Source organism: Hydra viridissima, unplaced genomic scaffold (genome assembly GCF_058129835.1).
Source record: "Hydra viridissima isolate aposymbiotic clone 2 unplaced genomic scaffold, HvirCarnegie_v1 scaffold_4, whole genome shotgun sequence".
Taxonomy (NCBI): Eukaryota; Metazoa; Cnidaria; class Hydrozoa; order Anthoathecata; family Hydridae; genus Hydra; species Hydra viridissima.
In genome coordinates, this window is record NW_028324303.1 from 15,746,933 (window position 1) to 15,766,347 (window position 19,415).

The 19,415-nt window shown below is 28.2% G+C and overlaps 2 protein-coding genes and 1 pseudogene across 3 annotated transcripts; 1 reads left to right on the forward strand and 2 right to left on the reverse strand.

Moving 5' to 3' along the window:
* Positions 1-700: 700 nt before the first annotated feature.
* Positions 701-7,682, reverse strand: LOC149890109 (uncharacterized; annotated as a pseudogene). The gene is made up of 6 exons (XR_016451628.1): positions 5,851-7,682; positions 1,759-1,881; positions 1,405-1,577; positions 1,244-1,308; positions 1,005-1,099; positions 701-888 (listed from the first exon to the last, which is right to left on the reverse strand). The product of XR_016451628.1 is annotated as an uncharacterized LOC149890109 (transcript).
* Positions 7,672-10,400, forward strand: LOC149890110 (THAP domain-containing protein 5-like). The gene is made up of 3 exons (XM_090084589.1): positions 7,672-8,090; positions 8,257-8,452; positions 8,855-10,400. The coding sequence occupies exons 1-3, from the start codon at positions 7,939-7,941 to the stop codon at positions 9,059-9,061; spliced, it is 555 nt and encodes a 184-aa protein (XP_089940715.1). The 5' UTR covers positions 7,672-7,938; the 3' UTR covers positions 9,062-10,400.
* A 2,473-nt stretch (positions 10,401-12,873) lies between these two features.
* Positions 12,874-13,934, reverse strand: LOC149890111 (uncharacterized). Its single transcript, XM_090084572.1, has one exon. The coding sequence runs from the start codon at positions 13,932-13,934 to the stop codon at positions 13,095-13,097; it is 840 nt and encodes a 279-aa protein (XP_089940698.1). The 3' UTR covers positions 12,874-13,094.
* Positions 13,935-19,415: the final 5,481 nt, after the last annotated feature.

The following is a 19,415-nucleotide window of genomic DNA, read 5'->3' on the forward strand; positions in this document are numbered from 1 at the left end:
ATGACAACTTATCCCCAGCACTGCATTTTTGAACAAAGTGGTCGACTTCAAAAGCTATTCTAATAATAAAAGATGCTTCAGCTTCTATTTATTCTCTAATAAGGCGCGCAGAAAATTGTTTGCTAATATATATAAATGACGTATATACAAGTTTAATGGGAAAAGAAAAATCTTTTAAAGTTTAATTATAATGGAGGTTTTCATGGTGCAACAAGTCAGTCTCTGTAAAAAAAGGGAATCGCTCTAATTGATAAATTTGGGTGAACAGAAAATTCTATCTGTTAGTTACTCTCTGGTATTTTATATAAGAGGGAGTCGCTACCCAGCACACATGAGAAGTCTTTTAGTCGTCGTGAAGACGTCTTTTCAAGATCGAAAAAGACGTCTTAAAGATGTCTTAAAAAGGTCTATGTTGTCCGTCGAAAAGACGTCTTACTCAAGATTGTTTAAAGGCGACTTACTGAAGACGGCCTAAAGATTTATTTAATTATGTTTTAAGAAAACTGTGTCGTATTTATGGTTTATATAAGTTGCTACTTCCGATTATAATAAGTATTGACAACATTAAAAACACCATTAAGCAAGTTCAAGTTCGCACTTTGTATTTTAGAAACATTATTAAAGAAGAAAAAGAAAATTATTAAAAAAAAAACAAACAACGCAAATAATTTAAAAAGGTACATATAATACAGTTAGTTGGATTGTTACCAAGTATCTTTCTATTTAACAATTTATACAACATATAATAACATATACAATATATAACAATAAAAAAGAATATATTTTTTTATTTTGTTTTTTGCCGTAAAGGAGCATTTTTACAATACCGTCCAATTTGCTGTTTAATTTCAGCATTTGAAACCTTTTCAAATCTTCTTTTTATAACTTCTAAAAATCAAATTAAGCATCATGTAGTATATATTTATCAAATATATTGGAAATAAATTTAACTTAGATTTTCAACTAATTTAAAAGTTGAATAATTTAAACTTATTTTAGATTACCTTCTACTAAGTCATACAGTTTAGTTGATAATAAACCAATCTTTCCACCAGAACCTTTTAAGTTGAACTGTGTCAACAGGTTATTTGTAAATAATCTAAAAAACATATCGAATAAAAAATAAAATTTATAAAAAATATTAAACAATTTATAATTATTGATTTCCATAATTACTTTACATAAAAAATATATTTACCACAAATACGAAAAATGATTGCTATACAAAATATAATAAAAAAACCTATTCATGACCACTCTTGTCAGTTGTTTAAAATCTTCTGCACCTAAAAAACTGAGCTGTTTAACCTAAATAAAATTTTGGCAAAATAATTATACAAAAAAAAATATTTTCACTTTTAATTTATATGGATTATAAAGCTTTACATATGGATAAAGATTTACCAAATCAAGTCGAACACAATCATCCTCTAAACTTTTGATAAAATCCTCATACTCTACAATAGTGTCTAATTTCTTGATTGCTAAATTACTATGGGGTTGTTTGTTTATAGCTAAAATGAGCTCCTGGTTTTCAAGAACCTTTGAAACCATCTTGAACATCATGTGCTGATATTCTAAATTATATGAAGAAAATGAAAAAGAAGTATACAGAATGCAAAACATTTATCAATACATTTTCAAAATTATTTACAAGTATTATTCTTATACCTAAAAAAAATCCAAATGTGAGTACAAACACTATCCACTTTTTCCTTACTCCAAATAAAAAAATCAAGTAAATGTTAAAGAGCTTACTTCCAACTTCCATAGGAAACTTATTTTTAAGTAACTTCTTGGGTCCAAGCGCTTCATTCATGGTTTTTTCTTGTATGTCTATTTTCTGAAGCTTTTTGTTTGGTTCTAATGTATGAGGTATAACTAAAGCAAAAAAAAATTATATATATCAATAAAATAGTTATTTTTTTAATCTACAACAGATCTTTTTTAAAAATTTTTCAGCACTTTGTTATTATTAATACATTTTTTTCTTATTTCAGGCTTTAGCTCCTCGAGACCACAAAAGTTGATGGGTAAGAGGAGGGGGGAACTTACAATTTTTTAGTTTACAGTCTATAAAAAAAAATTATATATATAAAAAAATTTTATTATTCTATTTCAGTTGATTGTGAAGGTAAAAATAAGTGACGCAAAGATTAAGTTAACAATAAAAGAATATTCCAACTTTAATGAACAAAAAATATGGTAGAAAATTCAAAAGTAATACATACATAATGCACCAGAATATGAAGGTGATTGTTCCTCTGTAGTTGAATGTAGAGGTAAAAAAATGTCATCTAAAAATAAGAATTCAGTAAGAGTGTAGATTAAAAATATATAAATTCTAATTTTGAAAAAATTTAAAATTAAGAGACTAAGTGTACCAGAACACAGATTAGATTGTTTGGAAGAAGATCCAGATGACAAATTAGAGTCAAAAGATCTTTTTAATGGTTTTTTCAACACAGATTTAAAAACTGGCGGAGGCAAAGGAAAATCAGGTAACTCTAAAACATAATAGTTTTATTATTTATTTTTCTTTTAGTATTTATACAAACATATTAATTTACAATATAGATTTGACATTAAACAAATAAAAACAAATAATTAACGTAAAAATAATTAAATGTAAATATACCATTAACATTACTTTTCACTTTAAAGGTATCTTTGGAAACACAAATATCTATTTTATATTCTTCCTCTGCTGCTGTGGTGTAATAATATTCTTTTAGTTCCTCCATATTATCTAAAAGAATCAAAGCTCTTATAAATCCAATATAAAAATCAGATATTTTGCCAGCACATACATGATGGCAAAATACCTGATGTTTATATTGGATTTATAGAGCTATAATATATATATATATATATATATATATATATATATATATATATATATATATATATATATATATATATATATATATATATATATATATATATATATATATATAATTATAATTAAAAACGATAAAGAAAAAACTTTTATTATGGAACTTTAAGTTTCATGCCTAACGGCAATCATCAGCCATATATTACAAAATTAAACGTTAAAATTACATTTATAATTACGGTGGCGTGAGTTCTAATGACTCCATGGAAACAAAATCTTAAAAGTATAATGTGACGTAAACATAAAGTGAACCAGGATCAATCTTCGGTATCAAATGAAGAAATAAGGAACTTATTCTTGTGCCTACACTTCGAGACCATTTCACTCCTTGTATTAAGTAGGTTATCTCCTTTGTACATCAAAATTTGAAACTTCTCGTTCAAACAAAGGTTACAAACTCTTGATGCTGGGTTGTATGGTTTGCATCTTTTAATAATTTTCCATCTGATAAAAGGTATGGAGCTTTTTTCTTTTAGTTTCCATACCTCCTTTGATAGCTCTGTATCATTCTTGTACCTAATTCCATTAAAGGATTTTAAGTGGTTAGCATACCGAGCTTTGAAAGATGTTTCGCTAAGTCCTATATACACTTTTTCTTTATATTCCGGATTGTTCGAATATACGGTAGCCTGATAAACGATGTTGTTGGAAAGGCAACAGTTGTTCATTGGACATTTCGATTTGTCAGTGCAGTTGCATTTCATTTCATTAGTTTTTGCCTCATTTTGCAAAATGTTTTTGTTGTGAGAGTTAATAATGGATTTTATATTTGGCATGCAAGAATAACTAATTTTGATTGTGTTTCTATTAAATATTTTACAAAGCCTGTGGTTAACTGGGAAGTGGAGGTCGATGAGGTTCAAAAAACATTTACCTATTTTTGTAACAACATTTGCACTGAAAGGAGGATTAAAGGAGAGTTAATAATGGATTTTATATCCAAATATAAAATCCATTATGCCGTTAGGCATGAAACTTAAAGTTCCATAATAAAAGTTTTTTCTTTATCGTTTTTAATTATAATTATAAATCGCTCTGTTTTGAAATTTATATATAATCAAAATAAATTTCCTAAACATCGAGCACTTTTCAACGAACAAGAGCTTTGTATTATTTTAATACAACACTACATCAAACAATATATATATATATATATATATATATATATATATATATATATATATATATATATATATATATATATATATATATATATATATATTTATGATTAGTAAAAGACTTCTTCACTCGAGAGTGCTCAATAGCCTGCTGGCAAGAGCAATTACATAGAAGATACAGCAAAGGATGACAACTTTGTTGGTACTTAAAGTTTCATACCGGCGTGCCGGCAATCATCAGCCAAAATACATAATGAAAAAAACGTTACAAAAAGAGAACATTAAAGAAAAACGAAAAAACCGTTAAAAATGTCGTTAAAAAAGAATTGTTCATATTCTAATTGTTCTTATTGTTCTTATGTCGTTCTTTTTTAACGACATTTTTAACGGTTTTTTCGTTTTTCTTTAATGTTCTCTTTTTGTAACGTTTTTTTCATTATGTATTTTGGCTGATGATTGCCGGCACGCCGGTATGAAACTTTAAGTACCAACAAAGTTGTCATCCTTTGCTGTATCTTCTATATATATATATATATATATATATATATATATATATATATATATATATATATATATATATATATATATATATATATATATATATATATATATCCACACATAGGTTTGTGTGAAAATTTCATACCACTCTCAAATTTGATTTTAACAAGTTTATATTTGTCCCATGTTTCATTCACATCCAATTCATCTTTAACTGCTCTATGATAAGATACACCTGCAGGCCAGAATAATGATAGTTTTTTATCTGTATCTATCCACCTTCTAGGCACAACATCTTCTATTTCCTAAAAGTTCTCTATCCAAACAGCTCTTGCCCAAATCATGGTGTAAAACTAAATCATGAAAAAAAAAACTTTTTTAATATCAACAAAAGCCTTATGATAAGTTAGAATAACAGAAATAAGTACCAATAACAAAAGACAACTGTCTTTTAACTTTAAAAACTTATAAAGGAATGAAAAGGAACAAAAAAAACCATTAGATTAATAATTATAGTGATAATGACAAGGAAGAGCACTAATTTGTCTAAAAAAAATAGACAAATAAAACAAAAAAAGGTAATAAAATAAAGCATTAAAAACAGCATTAAAATAACTGTGTGGGCAGTTTAAATAAATCTGTTTAGCATTTTAAATATTTAAGATATTTTACTTCATCAATAACTATTAACAAGGTAGTTTTAATAAAGTTTCTAAATATAAAATGTAATAACAATGTTATAAAAAATTAAATCTCTTAGATAATTGTTTTTTTAATTTTACTTTTTTAGCTCTTTAACTTTATTTCTTTTATTTTTTATTTACTGAATTTTTCTTTAAAAGTGATTTTTTTAAATTTCAAAAACTGATAAATAATTGTGTTTAAGTACATTTTTAAATAAAGCAAAGATAATTTCAATTAAAGATTATCTTTTTATACAAAAATATAAACTGTAAAAAACATATATATATCAAACTTTGGATAAAAGATGCAAATTAATAAAACATAATAAATATAAAATATTTAATCTAAAGAAATTTGAATTTAAAAACCTTTCAATTAATGTTCTATTTCATGCAATAAAGGAAAGCATGCAAGATCTCCTTTCCAAGGTAGAACAACAACCTTTCTGCAAAGACTTTCCATTTCTAACTCAACCACTTTTACTCTAATTTCATCAATACTTGGTATGAAGAAAATTTGAAAGGTTTTAGACTGAATAGGTTGTGTATATAAATCATTTTGTAAATCAAGTCTAAATATTCTACATTTAAAAAATCCAGATGATAATTTCTCATCAACAAAACAAAATTGATTTTCTCCTGTAAAAACATGAACTATTCAGCTTCACTGAAACTTTTAGTTTTCGAGATTTTGTATTTAACAATGATTGTAGACTTTGATATTGCTTGGCTATTTGAACAACACGACCCTTTGAGTTTTTTACTGCTTTCTTTAAAGTCTGCATATAATTTTTAAAGGGAAAACAAGATAAGTCATTTAGTGAACTATCAAATTTAACAACATCATCACAAATATGAAGTAAACAGTGATCATTGTAAACACAGAATGAATTTGTATATAAATGTTTTGAATTGATAACAAAGTAATTAAGTAATTAGTTCTCTAGCAAAAACAAGATAATGTTTCCTAAATTCACTGTTTTCATTTAAGAGAATTACCATTGCAACATGCAATGTTAGAAAATGATTATAAACTTCTTTGCTTACAACACCCTTTAACACTAAGGGACCAGTGTATAACATAAATTGTCTGAACTCTGTTGCTTTCCACTGATCTAACTCTAAAAGGGAATGTGGTTGTCGAGCAAATTCAGATGGCATCATACCACATAAGCTTAATAGATTATCAGATATTTTTTTTATTTGGCCATTTGAAAGTCTACAATGTTTTGGACCAGATTTTAAAAAAGTAAGTATGTGTCTTACTACACCCAGACAAACCATGTGCATGTAATCCAAAATAAAATCAGAAACACAAGATATTTTAAATTGAGCTGAAGGAGTAAGAGATTTCTGATGATCAGTGTACAAAAAGGAATTAAACTCTTCAGTTAATCTTGGAGCTGATGGGTTGTTATCAATAAAAACCACTCTATGTTCCTCATAAAATCCTTTAACTTGGTATTGTTCACAGGAGTAATATCCTGTATGACATTGTATACATTTAAGAAAAGAGCGAGAAGGTGCATCACATATTAATGCTTTAAGTGTAACATCAATTTTTTTATCATTATAGTATAAACCTTCACCACTTAACAATAAAAATTCTTTGAGAAAATCATTGAGAAAATCATCTAAGCAGTCTGGTTTACCATCACCACAGAAAAGTGCAATGATAAAAATGTAGTTCTCTATTAGACCAAGTATTGGCCATAATTGAAGATTAGAAGATTTGAAAAGAGGTAGCCCATCAACATTAATAGTAATAGATAACCCAGTACATTGAGAACCATTTTTTAAATTCAAAAAATTACTTATTCCATCAGCAATAGTAAAGTACACATAAGTTCCACCACACTTCCTATCTACTGTAACAACTTTAGAGGGTTTTAAAAGGGTTCTCTGAATGACCATGTTTTTTAAGAATACTCAAAAGCTCGTTTAATTTGTTTTGAGAAATTTTGCTTTTCAAAGACCACATTGCTAAATCTTCTGATAATGTTTCTGTTGTCATAAGTGGTGCTGCATTACAACATTCAAAATACTCATAATTGCAACTCGAAGACTTATTGTTTTCTCCACATTCTTTAAAACATTATTTAGGGCTTGACAAGGATTTTCAGGCTCAGCCTGAGAAGCATTAAACTCAGGATTCAAATTCCATGTACTATCATTAATATCTTCATCTTCAAATGTCATTATGAAATTCAATATACTTTTATTCAAGCGACGACGCTTCATTCGATTTTCAGTTTCCATAATGATACCTATATAAAACCTTTTGCTAGAATAATGATTTAGAGAATTAATATTGATCAAGATAAAACTTTATATCAAAAATTTCACATCTTTAAAACGAAGTTTATTCACTGCGAAAGTCTTTGTAAAAACGTCTTTAAAACGATTAGAAGACGTCTTTTTGTTTGCTAGAATTATTCGAAAAATAAAGACGTCTCACGGAGACCACTGATCTATATAATAACTGGATAGCGCATCTCCTAAGAAAATAGCGTAATTTTTGAAGCCAAAATATTTTCGCCAGCGCCATATTGGGAGGACCCACGGAGAAAAATTATTTAGTTAAAATATTGAAAGTTGAACAAGCTATTTCTTTATTTTGATGGTTTAACTTTATATTTTTTTATATTTAACATAGATTGAATGTAAGGAAAGTTATTATTATTTTTTTTTCAAATATTGATAATTATTTTTTAGTAAAATAATTACAATATTCATTATATAAATGTCTGGAGAAAATTCCAAAAAGCGAGGGACACAGTGTGTTGCATTTGGTTGCAATAAAAGAAAACATAGCGACAGTAAAAGAAGTGATAGCGATGGAATCTCTGATGATGAATCATCTTTAAAACGAAAGTTTCCTAGAACATTTCATAGGTGACTTTCTTAATTACTTTTAAAAATAAAAATATTTTAAAATTTATTGACCTCTGTTAGTTTGCTTGCAATGTGAAGAAATGGATTTAAATAATATCAGTTGTGCAAAAAGTATAAAAAACTTAATAAAATATCAAATGTTATTTTTCCTACTAATTTTATTCAGATTTCCTTCAAACACTGAAAAAAGAAAAGAATGGACCATCAAAATACACCGTCAAGAATGGAGTCCAAGTAGTAGCAGTTTGATATGTTCTGATCATTTTTTAGAAAAAGATATTGACAGAACCGGACAAACTGTTAGGTTAAAAGAAAATTCTTTTCCTAAAAGATTTAAAAAATTTCCAGACTACTTAAAAAAGGTATATAATCAATTATGTTTTAATGTATTGTACAGGTTTGTTTGATATGTACCCTTTAGTTCTAAGTTACCCTATGCAGTGTGCTAGAGGGTTTATAACACAACTGTATAGTAAGCAGCTAAAACATATAATAACCATTTTGCTATTGTATGCTTTTATTTTATAAATGCTGCATGAACTATTAGCTAAGCTCTGTGAGTAAACACAACTTAGAGGTTCCTTCTAGTTTGATATAAAATTTGAAAATTATACAAGTATATATATATATATATATATATATATATATATATATATATATATATATATATATATATATATATACATATATACATATATATACTTTATTTTTAATTTTTTATATATTATATATACATATATATATATTTTTTCTTTCAATATTAGAAAATGAAAGAGAGGAAAGTTCCTGTTACTAGATCAACTTTTGAAAGTTCTGTAAAAAGTGATTTTGAAACTAGTGTTATACCTATCTGCATGAAAGTTGGCTCCCCAAAAAAAATATTTAATTGCAGTTTAACTCCAGAAAAAAAAGAAGGTAAAAGCAGAACAGCAAAAATCTTGAAGAATGAAAAAAAAGATAACATCTCTTAAATCAGTTGTAAAAATATTAAGTAATAAACAAAAAATATCATCAAATTGTGAAGAAATGCTACTAAAAACATTTTCAGAAGTTCCGCAAGCTCTAACCAGAAGAATGATTATGCATAAAAATCATGGTAAAGGATTTAAGTATTCAGAAGAAATTAAATCTTTGCACTTACCCTGCAGTTTTATTCAAGTAAAGCTTATGATTATGTGCAAAAAACATTTAATTTTAATTTACCACACCAAGCACAATTTAGCAAATGGTATGGAAAAGTTTCAGCAGAACCAGGTTTTACAAAGCCAGCTTTTGCAGCACTTAAATACAATCTTATAGAAGCTGAAAAATTAGGATCTAAAGTCATTTGCTCACTTATGTTAGATGAAATGGCTATTAAAAAACACATATCATGGGATGGAAAAGCATTTAAGGAGTATATTGATCTTGGGAATGGCATACAAGATGATTCATCCCCGGTTGCAAAAGATGCCCTAGTTCTCATGGCTATTAGTATAAACAGCTCATGGAAAGTTCCATGCGGATATTTTTTTATAGATGGGTTAAATGGTGCTGAACGAGCAAACATTGTAAACTTATGTATCAAACGATTGACAGATGTTGGTGTTGAAGTCATATCACTAACATGTGATGGACCCTCATGTCACATTTCCATGTTATCAAACCTTGGTGTTTCAATTGATGTTTTAAAAATGAACACTTCTTTCACTCATCCTCTCAACTCTGATAAAAAAAGTTCATACTCTACTCGATATTTGTCACATGCTTAAGCTAATTCGGAATTGCTTCGCAGATAGTGATGTTTTGTTTGATAGCAAAAACAATGCAATATCATGGAAATATATAGTTTATCTTCAAAAACTGCAAGAAAATGAAGGATTACGTCTTGGAAAAAAATTAAGATTAGCACATATTAATTGGAGGCAACAAAAAATGAAAGTGAATCTTGCTGCTCAGGCAATTAGTTCAGGTGTAGCTAATGCAATAGAGTTCTGTTGCAAAGACCTTAAATTAATGCAGTTTCAAGGAAGTCATGCAACAGTTAAATTTATTAGAATATTTGATAGATTGTTTGACATTTTAAACTCAAGAAATCCTTTTGCTAAAGGTTATAAATCCGCACTAAAAATGAGTAATAAGCATATATGGGATAAATTTCTTAATGAAGCATATGAATATATATTTCAAACTTAAAAGACTCATCTCATAGATTATTGAATACAACAAAAAGAAAAACTGGGTTTATTTGATTTTTAATGGCTATAAAAAGTATTAAGTTAAAATATTTTGTAAAGTTTTATTTATATCTGAAAATTGTGTCTAAAGTTATATATATTGTATGTATTTTATATATATATATATATATATATATATATATATATATATATATATATATATATATATATATATATATATATATATATATATATATATTATATTTCATTCATACGTTTAGATATTTTATAACCTTGTTGAAATTCCTGAAGCACCTTTAAAATATTTTCTAACATGTAAGTTAAGTCAAGACCATCTGGAATTGTTTTTTGGTTCAATACGAGCGTCAGGAGGATTTAACAATAACCCAACAGCGCAACAATTCACAGCAGCATATAAACGACTTTTACTTCGGAGCCATATTGAAGGAGGATCAGGGAATTGTGAAAAATTACAAGCAGAAAATATTTTAAATGTTTTAGATATTTCAGTTATGATAAATAACAGCAGTTTGGATATTACAACAGTAAGCATAATCAGAAAATACAACTTATCTGAAAGAACATCTAAGACTACTGATCATGATTATTCTTTTATTACTAATATTTCATTGCTAACTGAGTATAAAAAAGCAGCTGTTTCTTATATATCTGGCTTCGTTGTTAAAATGGCAAAGAAGCAAATATTTTGTATGTTATGTTGTGATGCACTTGGTTCTAAAAAACATGCTCCAGAATCCAATTTTATTACTGTTTGTGAAGAAACTGAAAAAAATAATTTTATTACTGTTTGTGAAGAAACTGAAAAAAAAATTACAGGAATGCTAGCAACAATACCTGGAAAACTGCAACAGTTCAAAAATATCCCAGAAGCTATATCTATTTCAGTTTTAGAAAGTTTAGGATCTGTTATATTTAGAGACTTGCATGAACATATGTTTGATACTGGTATTAATGAAAACCATGTTTTTAAATTAATCAAAATAATTTCTCAATGTTATTGCAAAGTCAGACTTTATGATCTGGGAAAACAAGCCACTGAGAAAATGTCATCGAAAAATAAGTAAATTGGTATTATTTAATCATCAATAACTACAGCTTTTACAAACACAAAACTATTTTATATTGTAAATAGTAACGTAATAATTGAAAAGATTATTTACTTACTTTTAGGAGCATTATATTTTCAACTTGTACTTATAATCATAATTTTTAAATATCAACATAAGAATCTAGATAAATTATCTAAAGAATACGATCATTCGTTAGACATTTTACAATAGATTTTTACTAATTTGTTGATATTGCCTTTTTTGCTTCTAATTTCTAGGTACTTTCAATCCTTTTCTTTTTTTCTTCTTTCTTTTGGTTTCTTTTCTTAAAATTTCAAGCGCATCATAACAAATCGTGGGTCCTCACAATATGGCCGCCAAAATATTTTTTCGGCTTCAATTTCGATATTAGAGATGCGCTATCCAGTTATAATATAGATCAGTGAAGGAGACGAAGAATTTTTCACGATGATACAGTCTTTTAAAAGACGTCTTGAAGACGTCATTCGAAGACAAAACCATTTTAAGACCTGAATAAGACGGTCTTAAGACGTCTTATGTTTGCTGGGTAATTAACTTTAAGATTTTTTCTCATCCCTTTGCACCTTACAAAAGCCCTCACTTTATTAATTTTAGCAAAAGGTGTTTAAGTCCAATTTTATTTTTGTAAGCATAAAGATTTCTGCTCAGCGTAGTGTAAAAACACGCATACATGCATACTCTTGAGAGTTAAACCAATTAACAGGAAACAAAGATTACCGATGAGATCCCGAAGAAGTAAAAGAGCATAATCAAATAATGGAAAAAAATACTACCTGAACTAGTTTGAAAAGTTGTTTGAATAGAAATTGAAATTACTGTATTTAAGATATATCTCAAAATAATTTTGAAAATAAAACACACATTTCTTCTTGATTTACACAAAATGGGCTAGTTTTATAAAAATTTCCCACCCATTTGTTAAGACCCCCTCACTAAAAAATTTTTTAAAGAAAATTTTTACCCTCTTAGTTATTTAGACTCATACTTGTATTTAACACCCGAGAGAGTAATAATACACAACTGAAATAAAGAATTAACAGCTATATAGAAAAATTCTAAATCATCTTCTATTACATGTTACATGCCAATTTGTTTATTTCTTTATGAAAGAAGTTCATGAAAATGTGTACAATTTTGTAAAAAACTTGAAAACCAGTAAGATAGACTGTAACCTAATGCATGAACATAAAAGCATGAAGGGTTAACAAGAACTCTATACTTTCGATACCTCAATGGTAGATGGTAAAATATCTATCTATCTGATTTTGTATCATCATCAGAGGATCCAAAATCGAGAAAAAACTCCGTCGGAGTCGAGAAAAAATCGGAGCTTCGATAAAACTTTGTTATAAATTAAAAAATTAAACTATCTAGTTGATAATTAAACATTGTTCTTATATTTGATTTTTTTATTTTTATATATTTCGATTTATAATTTATAATAAATTTTTAAAAAAATTATATTTTTATATTCCTTAGTACTTAAATATTTTTCTTATCGCAATCTTTTAACGAACAAGTTTTATCTAATAAATGGCTTTCTAACCAGCATCGGTTAGGAAGAAGGCGCGAACTTTCAGTTAAATGCCCTTCCGCGGTGCTCTGTAATAAAGACTTCTTGGGGTACCTATAGTAAAAACTAAAAAAAGAATATTAAAAAAGTATTTATTCTGAAGATCTTTTAAAATAATATTTTAAAAAGATGAAAACATTTATCATTTCATCAGAAAGTGAACTACGAAACTTTGTGACAAATCTGGAAGACGAGGAGAAAACTCTTTCTGCTTCCGAGGAAGTTGCTTGAATTCTGACAACCTTCGCGACAACCTTTCGCGACAACCTTTTTTAGCGTATAGCAAATCACAAACACTCAAATGAATTGAATGATTCTGGCAGATTTGATGTGGAAACATAAACGTGGTACCCAATTTCACCATCCAGCTATAGCCATCCGTAGTTTTACCTGCAACATCTTCATCATCTATACCGAATTCTTTTAATTTTTGTATTATTAAAATGTTTAATGTTTCGGCAGAACTAGGAGACGGCAATTTCACCATTCCTAAACAATATGTTCGGTCGTGATGAACATTTAAATTGTAGTATCTTCTACCTCTATTGCTACACCATTCGTCACCTGTTAGTCCAAATTTTTCTCCTTTTGCTTTCAATGCAGCCAATTCAGCTATCATTAAACATTTGGCTTCAGCATGAAACATCTTAATTTTTTCTGAAATTGTGGACGCTGACTTGGGCAAACTATGCCCATAATTTTCAAAAAGCATTCTTAGTGTTTCAGATTGAGTTATGGACCTAATCGAGTATCCATCAAGAGCTGTCAACTTGGCAAGAAGATAGTTTAACGATATCTTAGTCAAAACTGGTCTGGAACTGGATGGTTTTAAATCTGTTTTCTCGCAACTTTTGATGTGACCAATTAGGCCGTTTGTGCTGCTTCCTGGACAAGCGATTCTTTTATGGCATTTTTTGCAATCTCCGTATTTATTATCATTTACTACAACTCTATCAAAGTATTTCCACGCTTCCGAAATCATTTTTCTCTATAAAAGAATATTAGACTTAAGGTGGAGAAAATTATTTTGATCATACGATATACGTTATTGTAAAAAAAAAGTATTATATGTTTAAAACTTACCTCGTTATTTTAAGACCAGTTTTTGTATATTGTAAATAATGATCTTGACTTTTTTTGTAAAGGTAAGCTATTAAATAGTTAAAATACATTAACTAATATCACACACGCATCATATTTTAAAAGTTACTGTTTACAATATCTTTGCTTAAAAATTAAAAAATTCTTGCTTTTTGACAAAAAAAGATATTTTATTATGCATTACATTTTATTATACCGCAACTGATTTTTGTGGATTTAAAAACTTCTATTATTAAAAAGATACTATTATAATCAAAAGAGTTTCTGAAATAGTACAATGGAAAAGTACGAGTATGTTCTATTATATGGTTTGGAATAGAATAAGCTTTTTTTTTGAGGTTTTTTCCACCACCACCACCTGTCCCACTGTGCATTACTAATTGCTTTGCGATGGAAATTTGTGTTGATATTGAACAAAGAGAACACTTATATTTTGAAAACAACATGAACTATTGTAAAAGCAGCGTGAAAATAAAATAAGAATTAAATTATTATACGAGTAAAAATTGATATTTTCTAAAAACCTCGTCGAAGTTCCGTCGAGGTTTCTCGATTTCTCTCGAACTCCGAAACTCCGAAAAACCGAGAAAAATCCGACGAGACGGAGTTCCGAATGGATCCATTGACGGTTGCTGATTTTTTGCACTCTAGTACTAAAAGAATTAAAATTAAGTATGTAAATGTTCAATATCAGTTGGGCTCAAATGACTGTGGGCTCTTTGCACTTGCTAGTGCTTGTGAACTTTGCTTTGGCAGTTACCCATCTGTTGTGAAATACATATAGGAAGGCATGAGAAAACACTTGTTAAAGTCATTTGAAAAGTTAGAGTTGACACAGTTTCCATCAAAGATGCGGAGAGTTTCACTGCATATTTCAGAAGTTGAGTTTTTAGATATATATTGCACTTGCAGAATGCCAAGCAATGATCAACCAATGATACAATGTGGATTATGCAAGGAATGGTTTCATGTAAAATGTGTTGAAGTGCCAAAAACAATAATGAACAATAATCTTTTTCGGTGTTGTGGTTGTAAATAGCTTTTTTAGTCTTCGATTTGTTTATAACACCTAATATTACAAATAGCTGTTATTCTTTGTTCTATGTTTGTTACATGTGTTTTATGTTATATTGTAATATAACATAAAACGCACACGTATACATACATACATACATACATACATACATACATACATACATACATACATACATACATACATACATACATACATACATACATACATACATACATACATACATACATACATACATACATACATACATACATACATACATACATACATACATACATACATACATACATACATACATACATACATACATACATACATACATACATACATACATACATACATACATACATACATACATACATACATACATACATACATACACACATATGCATGCATGCATGCATAAATATAGAAGGACACCTAATATATATATATATATATATATATATATATATATATATATATATATATATATATATATATATATATATATATATATATATATTAGATTTAAAAATATATATATATAGATATTCAGATTTAAAAACTTCTTTGTTTCCATAAAAGGATTGCCACTATTTTAAGCAATAAACGTTTTTCCGTTAAGTATCCAACTTTACATCAAACTATAACTGCATAATAACGGACTATCCAGCAGTGTTTCCAAGTCAGTCAGCTACCGTTATTCTATACAAAGCATTGACAGGCTATAAATATCTATTCAGCTTATTAACCACTCTCGAAAAAAGATATTTTGAGAAATAAAAATAGTGGGTAAAAAGCAACTTACTATGATCAATATACTATTTTATACTTACTACATGTTATAATTTTTTTAAACCTGTTAATTTATAACTTGAACTTTAAAAAAATCAAAAATAGCGAATTCAAAAAAGTAAAGCGCATAACAAAAAATATTCGTACGGATCAAAAATTTTATCGAAAGTTTGGTCCGTTTTCTAAACTCCGCATTATTTGCGCAATTAAAAAGAAATATTAACACGGATTGATTTTTTCTAAGTGGACCAAAATTATCGCAAAAGTTAATCCGGCCGGACCAAAAATTTCAACGATAATATTGGTCTGGGATAAAAATTTTCGCGGACCAAAATTCCAGCGACAGTTTTTTTCAGCGAAAACTGCATTTATGCTTTAGTTGATATTTCGTTCAAATGTCAAAAAAAAAGCAAAATACTTGGTATCGTGGGAAAGGTTTTTCAATGCACTTTTTGATGCAATTAAAATATATATTTTATAAGTAACCTCCAGGACAGACTTGGGGTTAGAATAAAGCCAATGTTTTCTGCAAAACATGTTCGGGCACAAAGGCTAGGGCTCATTTTTGCCTAAATTAAACTTCAGAAAATCGGTTGAGCTTTGATACATATAACCACATCGTAACAAAGTCTTTCAAGTTACCATGCAACTCACAAATTAAAAAAAAAAAACAACTTTTTCTGTTTTACAATAAGAAAACTTTGCTTTTTTTTATAACAAACGCTAAAGTGAAAAGGTTTGTCACGTACTTAATGTGAACATTTTGCAATCGTATTCACTAAAAAGTAATAAATATTTATAAATAAATTATGGTTCGGTTGCGTCAAAGACAAATATAATAAAAATAAGTCTCGGTTGTATTTTACTCGGTTATATTTCCTCAATATTCTCGGCTGTAGTTTTCGGTAAATTTATTATATGAATCAATTTCTCATAAGACGGTTTTGTCGCAACTAATGTTGCATGAAAATAAAGTTTGGACTATCTATAAAATTTTAACAAGTATGGTAAATTTTATCATTAGGGATGTAGGGGAATGGGGGCGCATTGATCGCCGTAGCAGTGTTTTGAAAATTGCGCAGAACCTGAAAGAGATGTAAAAACTTATTAACTACGAAACACATGTAGAACTATCTGGCTTTTGGAATATATAAATATTTTGATTTAAAAAAATGATAAACATCAATAATTTTAACTTTTAAACAACCCTCTCAAAAGATCAATGTACCCCAAACTATGGGGTACTATGATCTCCGACTTGGGGCACATTGATCTTATATGCGTAATATTATCTAAACGTTTAACACTTCTATAACTAAATCTTGTAAATAATTTAGTCAAAGGGTAATATTGTATAACATATAATACATCTAAATTTTTTAATTATTTTTTAAATATAGCAGTTAAACCCACTAGTCTAATTTTTAATTAAAAAATGTATAAATCACAGCAGCTATAAGCTACCCGCTTTATATACGTTTAAAACTTTACAACAACTTGAAATTTATAAGAACTGAAATATAAAGACTGAAATAAGAATACAACTTTTAAGTTTACAAGACTTGTTAAAAGTACAATATTTTGATTAAGAATATTTCATCATTTGTGAAAGTCAAGTTGTGAAGCAGCTTTTGGTTTACATTGTTTTTTATTCCTAAGCAAGTAATTCTTAGTTTCTTTCTTATCTTTTGTGGAGACTTTTTGTTGATTTTTGGTTTGCTTCAAAATTTTCTTTTCTTTTGACAAACGAATTTCATTTCTGACAGGAGTATCAGTCAAGATCCTTGTTTTTAACTGCCTACTTTTAACTTTTTTTTTTCTGGCAGATGCTTTTGGGTAAGGTTTTAAAACCTCAGGTGAGATTATAGAAGCAACACTTGTTGACACTTTGTTTAAAATACTTGTTTCAATATTTACTATAGTTATTTCAGACTCTATGTGATTAACATGTGCTGGTAACATTTCAGATTCCATGTTGTTGACAGGAGTGATAGTAACTGTATCTGGAGCAGCTCTATCTGTAACTGATGATGGTAAATATTCGTCATCTTTGAAAATTTCAGAATTAAATGGCTCAATGCCAGCTACTCTAAATCCTGTCTGTATATTAGATGGTGAGAAAGCTTTTGTATACGGTTCTCGAACTATTGAAACAATATCATAAATGGTCATTGGTCTTGGGTTTGAAACCATCCAATTATCACATGCAGAATTGTAAAACCTTTTCAATGGTCCAAAAACAGTTCTATCTAATGGCTGCAATTTATGGCTGCAATGGGGAGGAAAACTTATCATTGTAATTCCGTGTTGAATTGCAAGCTCCAAGCCTTTAACAGAAATATGACTTTCATGACTGTCGAGAAGTAACAAAACTGGAGATTCCTGAGAACAGTTTGAATATTTAACAAAATGTTTAATCCATTCTATGAAAATTTCTGAGTTCATCCAACCAGAAGGATTTGCAAATCCCACACATCCAGGAGGTCCTTCCTTAATCATGTAATCATGAAACTTTACCCTAGGAAAAATAAATAATGGAGAAATGGAATTTCCAATAGCATTAGAGGCACAACATGCAGTTACCAATGTTCCTCGTTCTGCAGATGTGATTCTTCCAATTTGTTTGCTTCCTCTACCAGCTAAAACCTTTACCGGCTTTTGAACGGTTGTTAAACCAGTTTCATCAACATTATATATACAGTTAGGATTATATTTATATTGATTTCTTACCGTTTTAAGATTTTGAAAAAACTCTCTTACAGTGTGTTTGTTAAAAGCTGTTGATCGAGCGAAGCTCGTTGCTTCAGGTGTTCGTAGAGACAACTCTGGTTGTCTTTTCATAAAACCTTGCAACCAATCAATGCCTGCAATTTTATTTTTGATCCATGATGATGGGCATATCTTATTGTTTTTTAAAGCAAATTCATATGCCAATAATCGCATTGACCTAGTTGAAAGGCCATAGTTCATTTTTGATGCAATTAGTAAATAACTTGATAAACTTTTTTCATCTTCTGCTGTAAAAACTTGTCTATTGTTGTAGTTAGGCTTGAAAGCTTCATTTGGATTAAGCCTCTTTTTACGACAATATCTTTTTAAAGTCATTCTATCTATGTTAAACTGACGTGCTACAACATTCAGTTGTGTTCCTTCTAAAACTTTATTAACAGCTACTTTCATTGTTTCACTTGGTATAGCAACTTTATTTGTTTTTTTTATTTCTATTTCTAACCATTTTAAGATCTGTAAAAAAATATATCAATAAAAACATATGTTTTTAATAAATGCTAATATTTAACATAATAATATTATGTTAAATATTTTTAAATTATTATGTTAAATATTATTCTTTTGATATTATAAAATAATAGTATTATTATTACTAGCTTATAAAATAAGTAGATTTAAAAAATGAAATGCTAAAAGCTATTGTTTGTTTATATATAGTTTTTTTTTAAATCATAAATACAATTCCATTCGTTTAACTGTATTGCTTATAAACAAAAACATGGGGCACCTCGTCTTCTATGGGGCACTTTGATCCTCCGATCA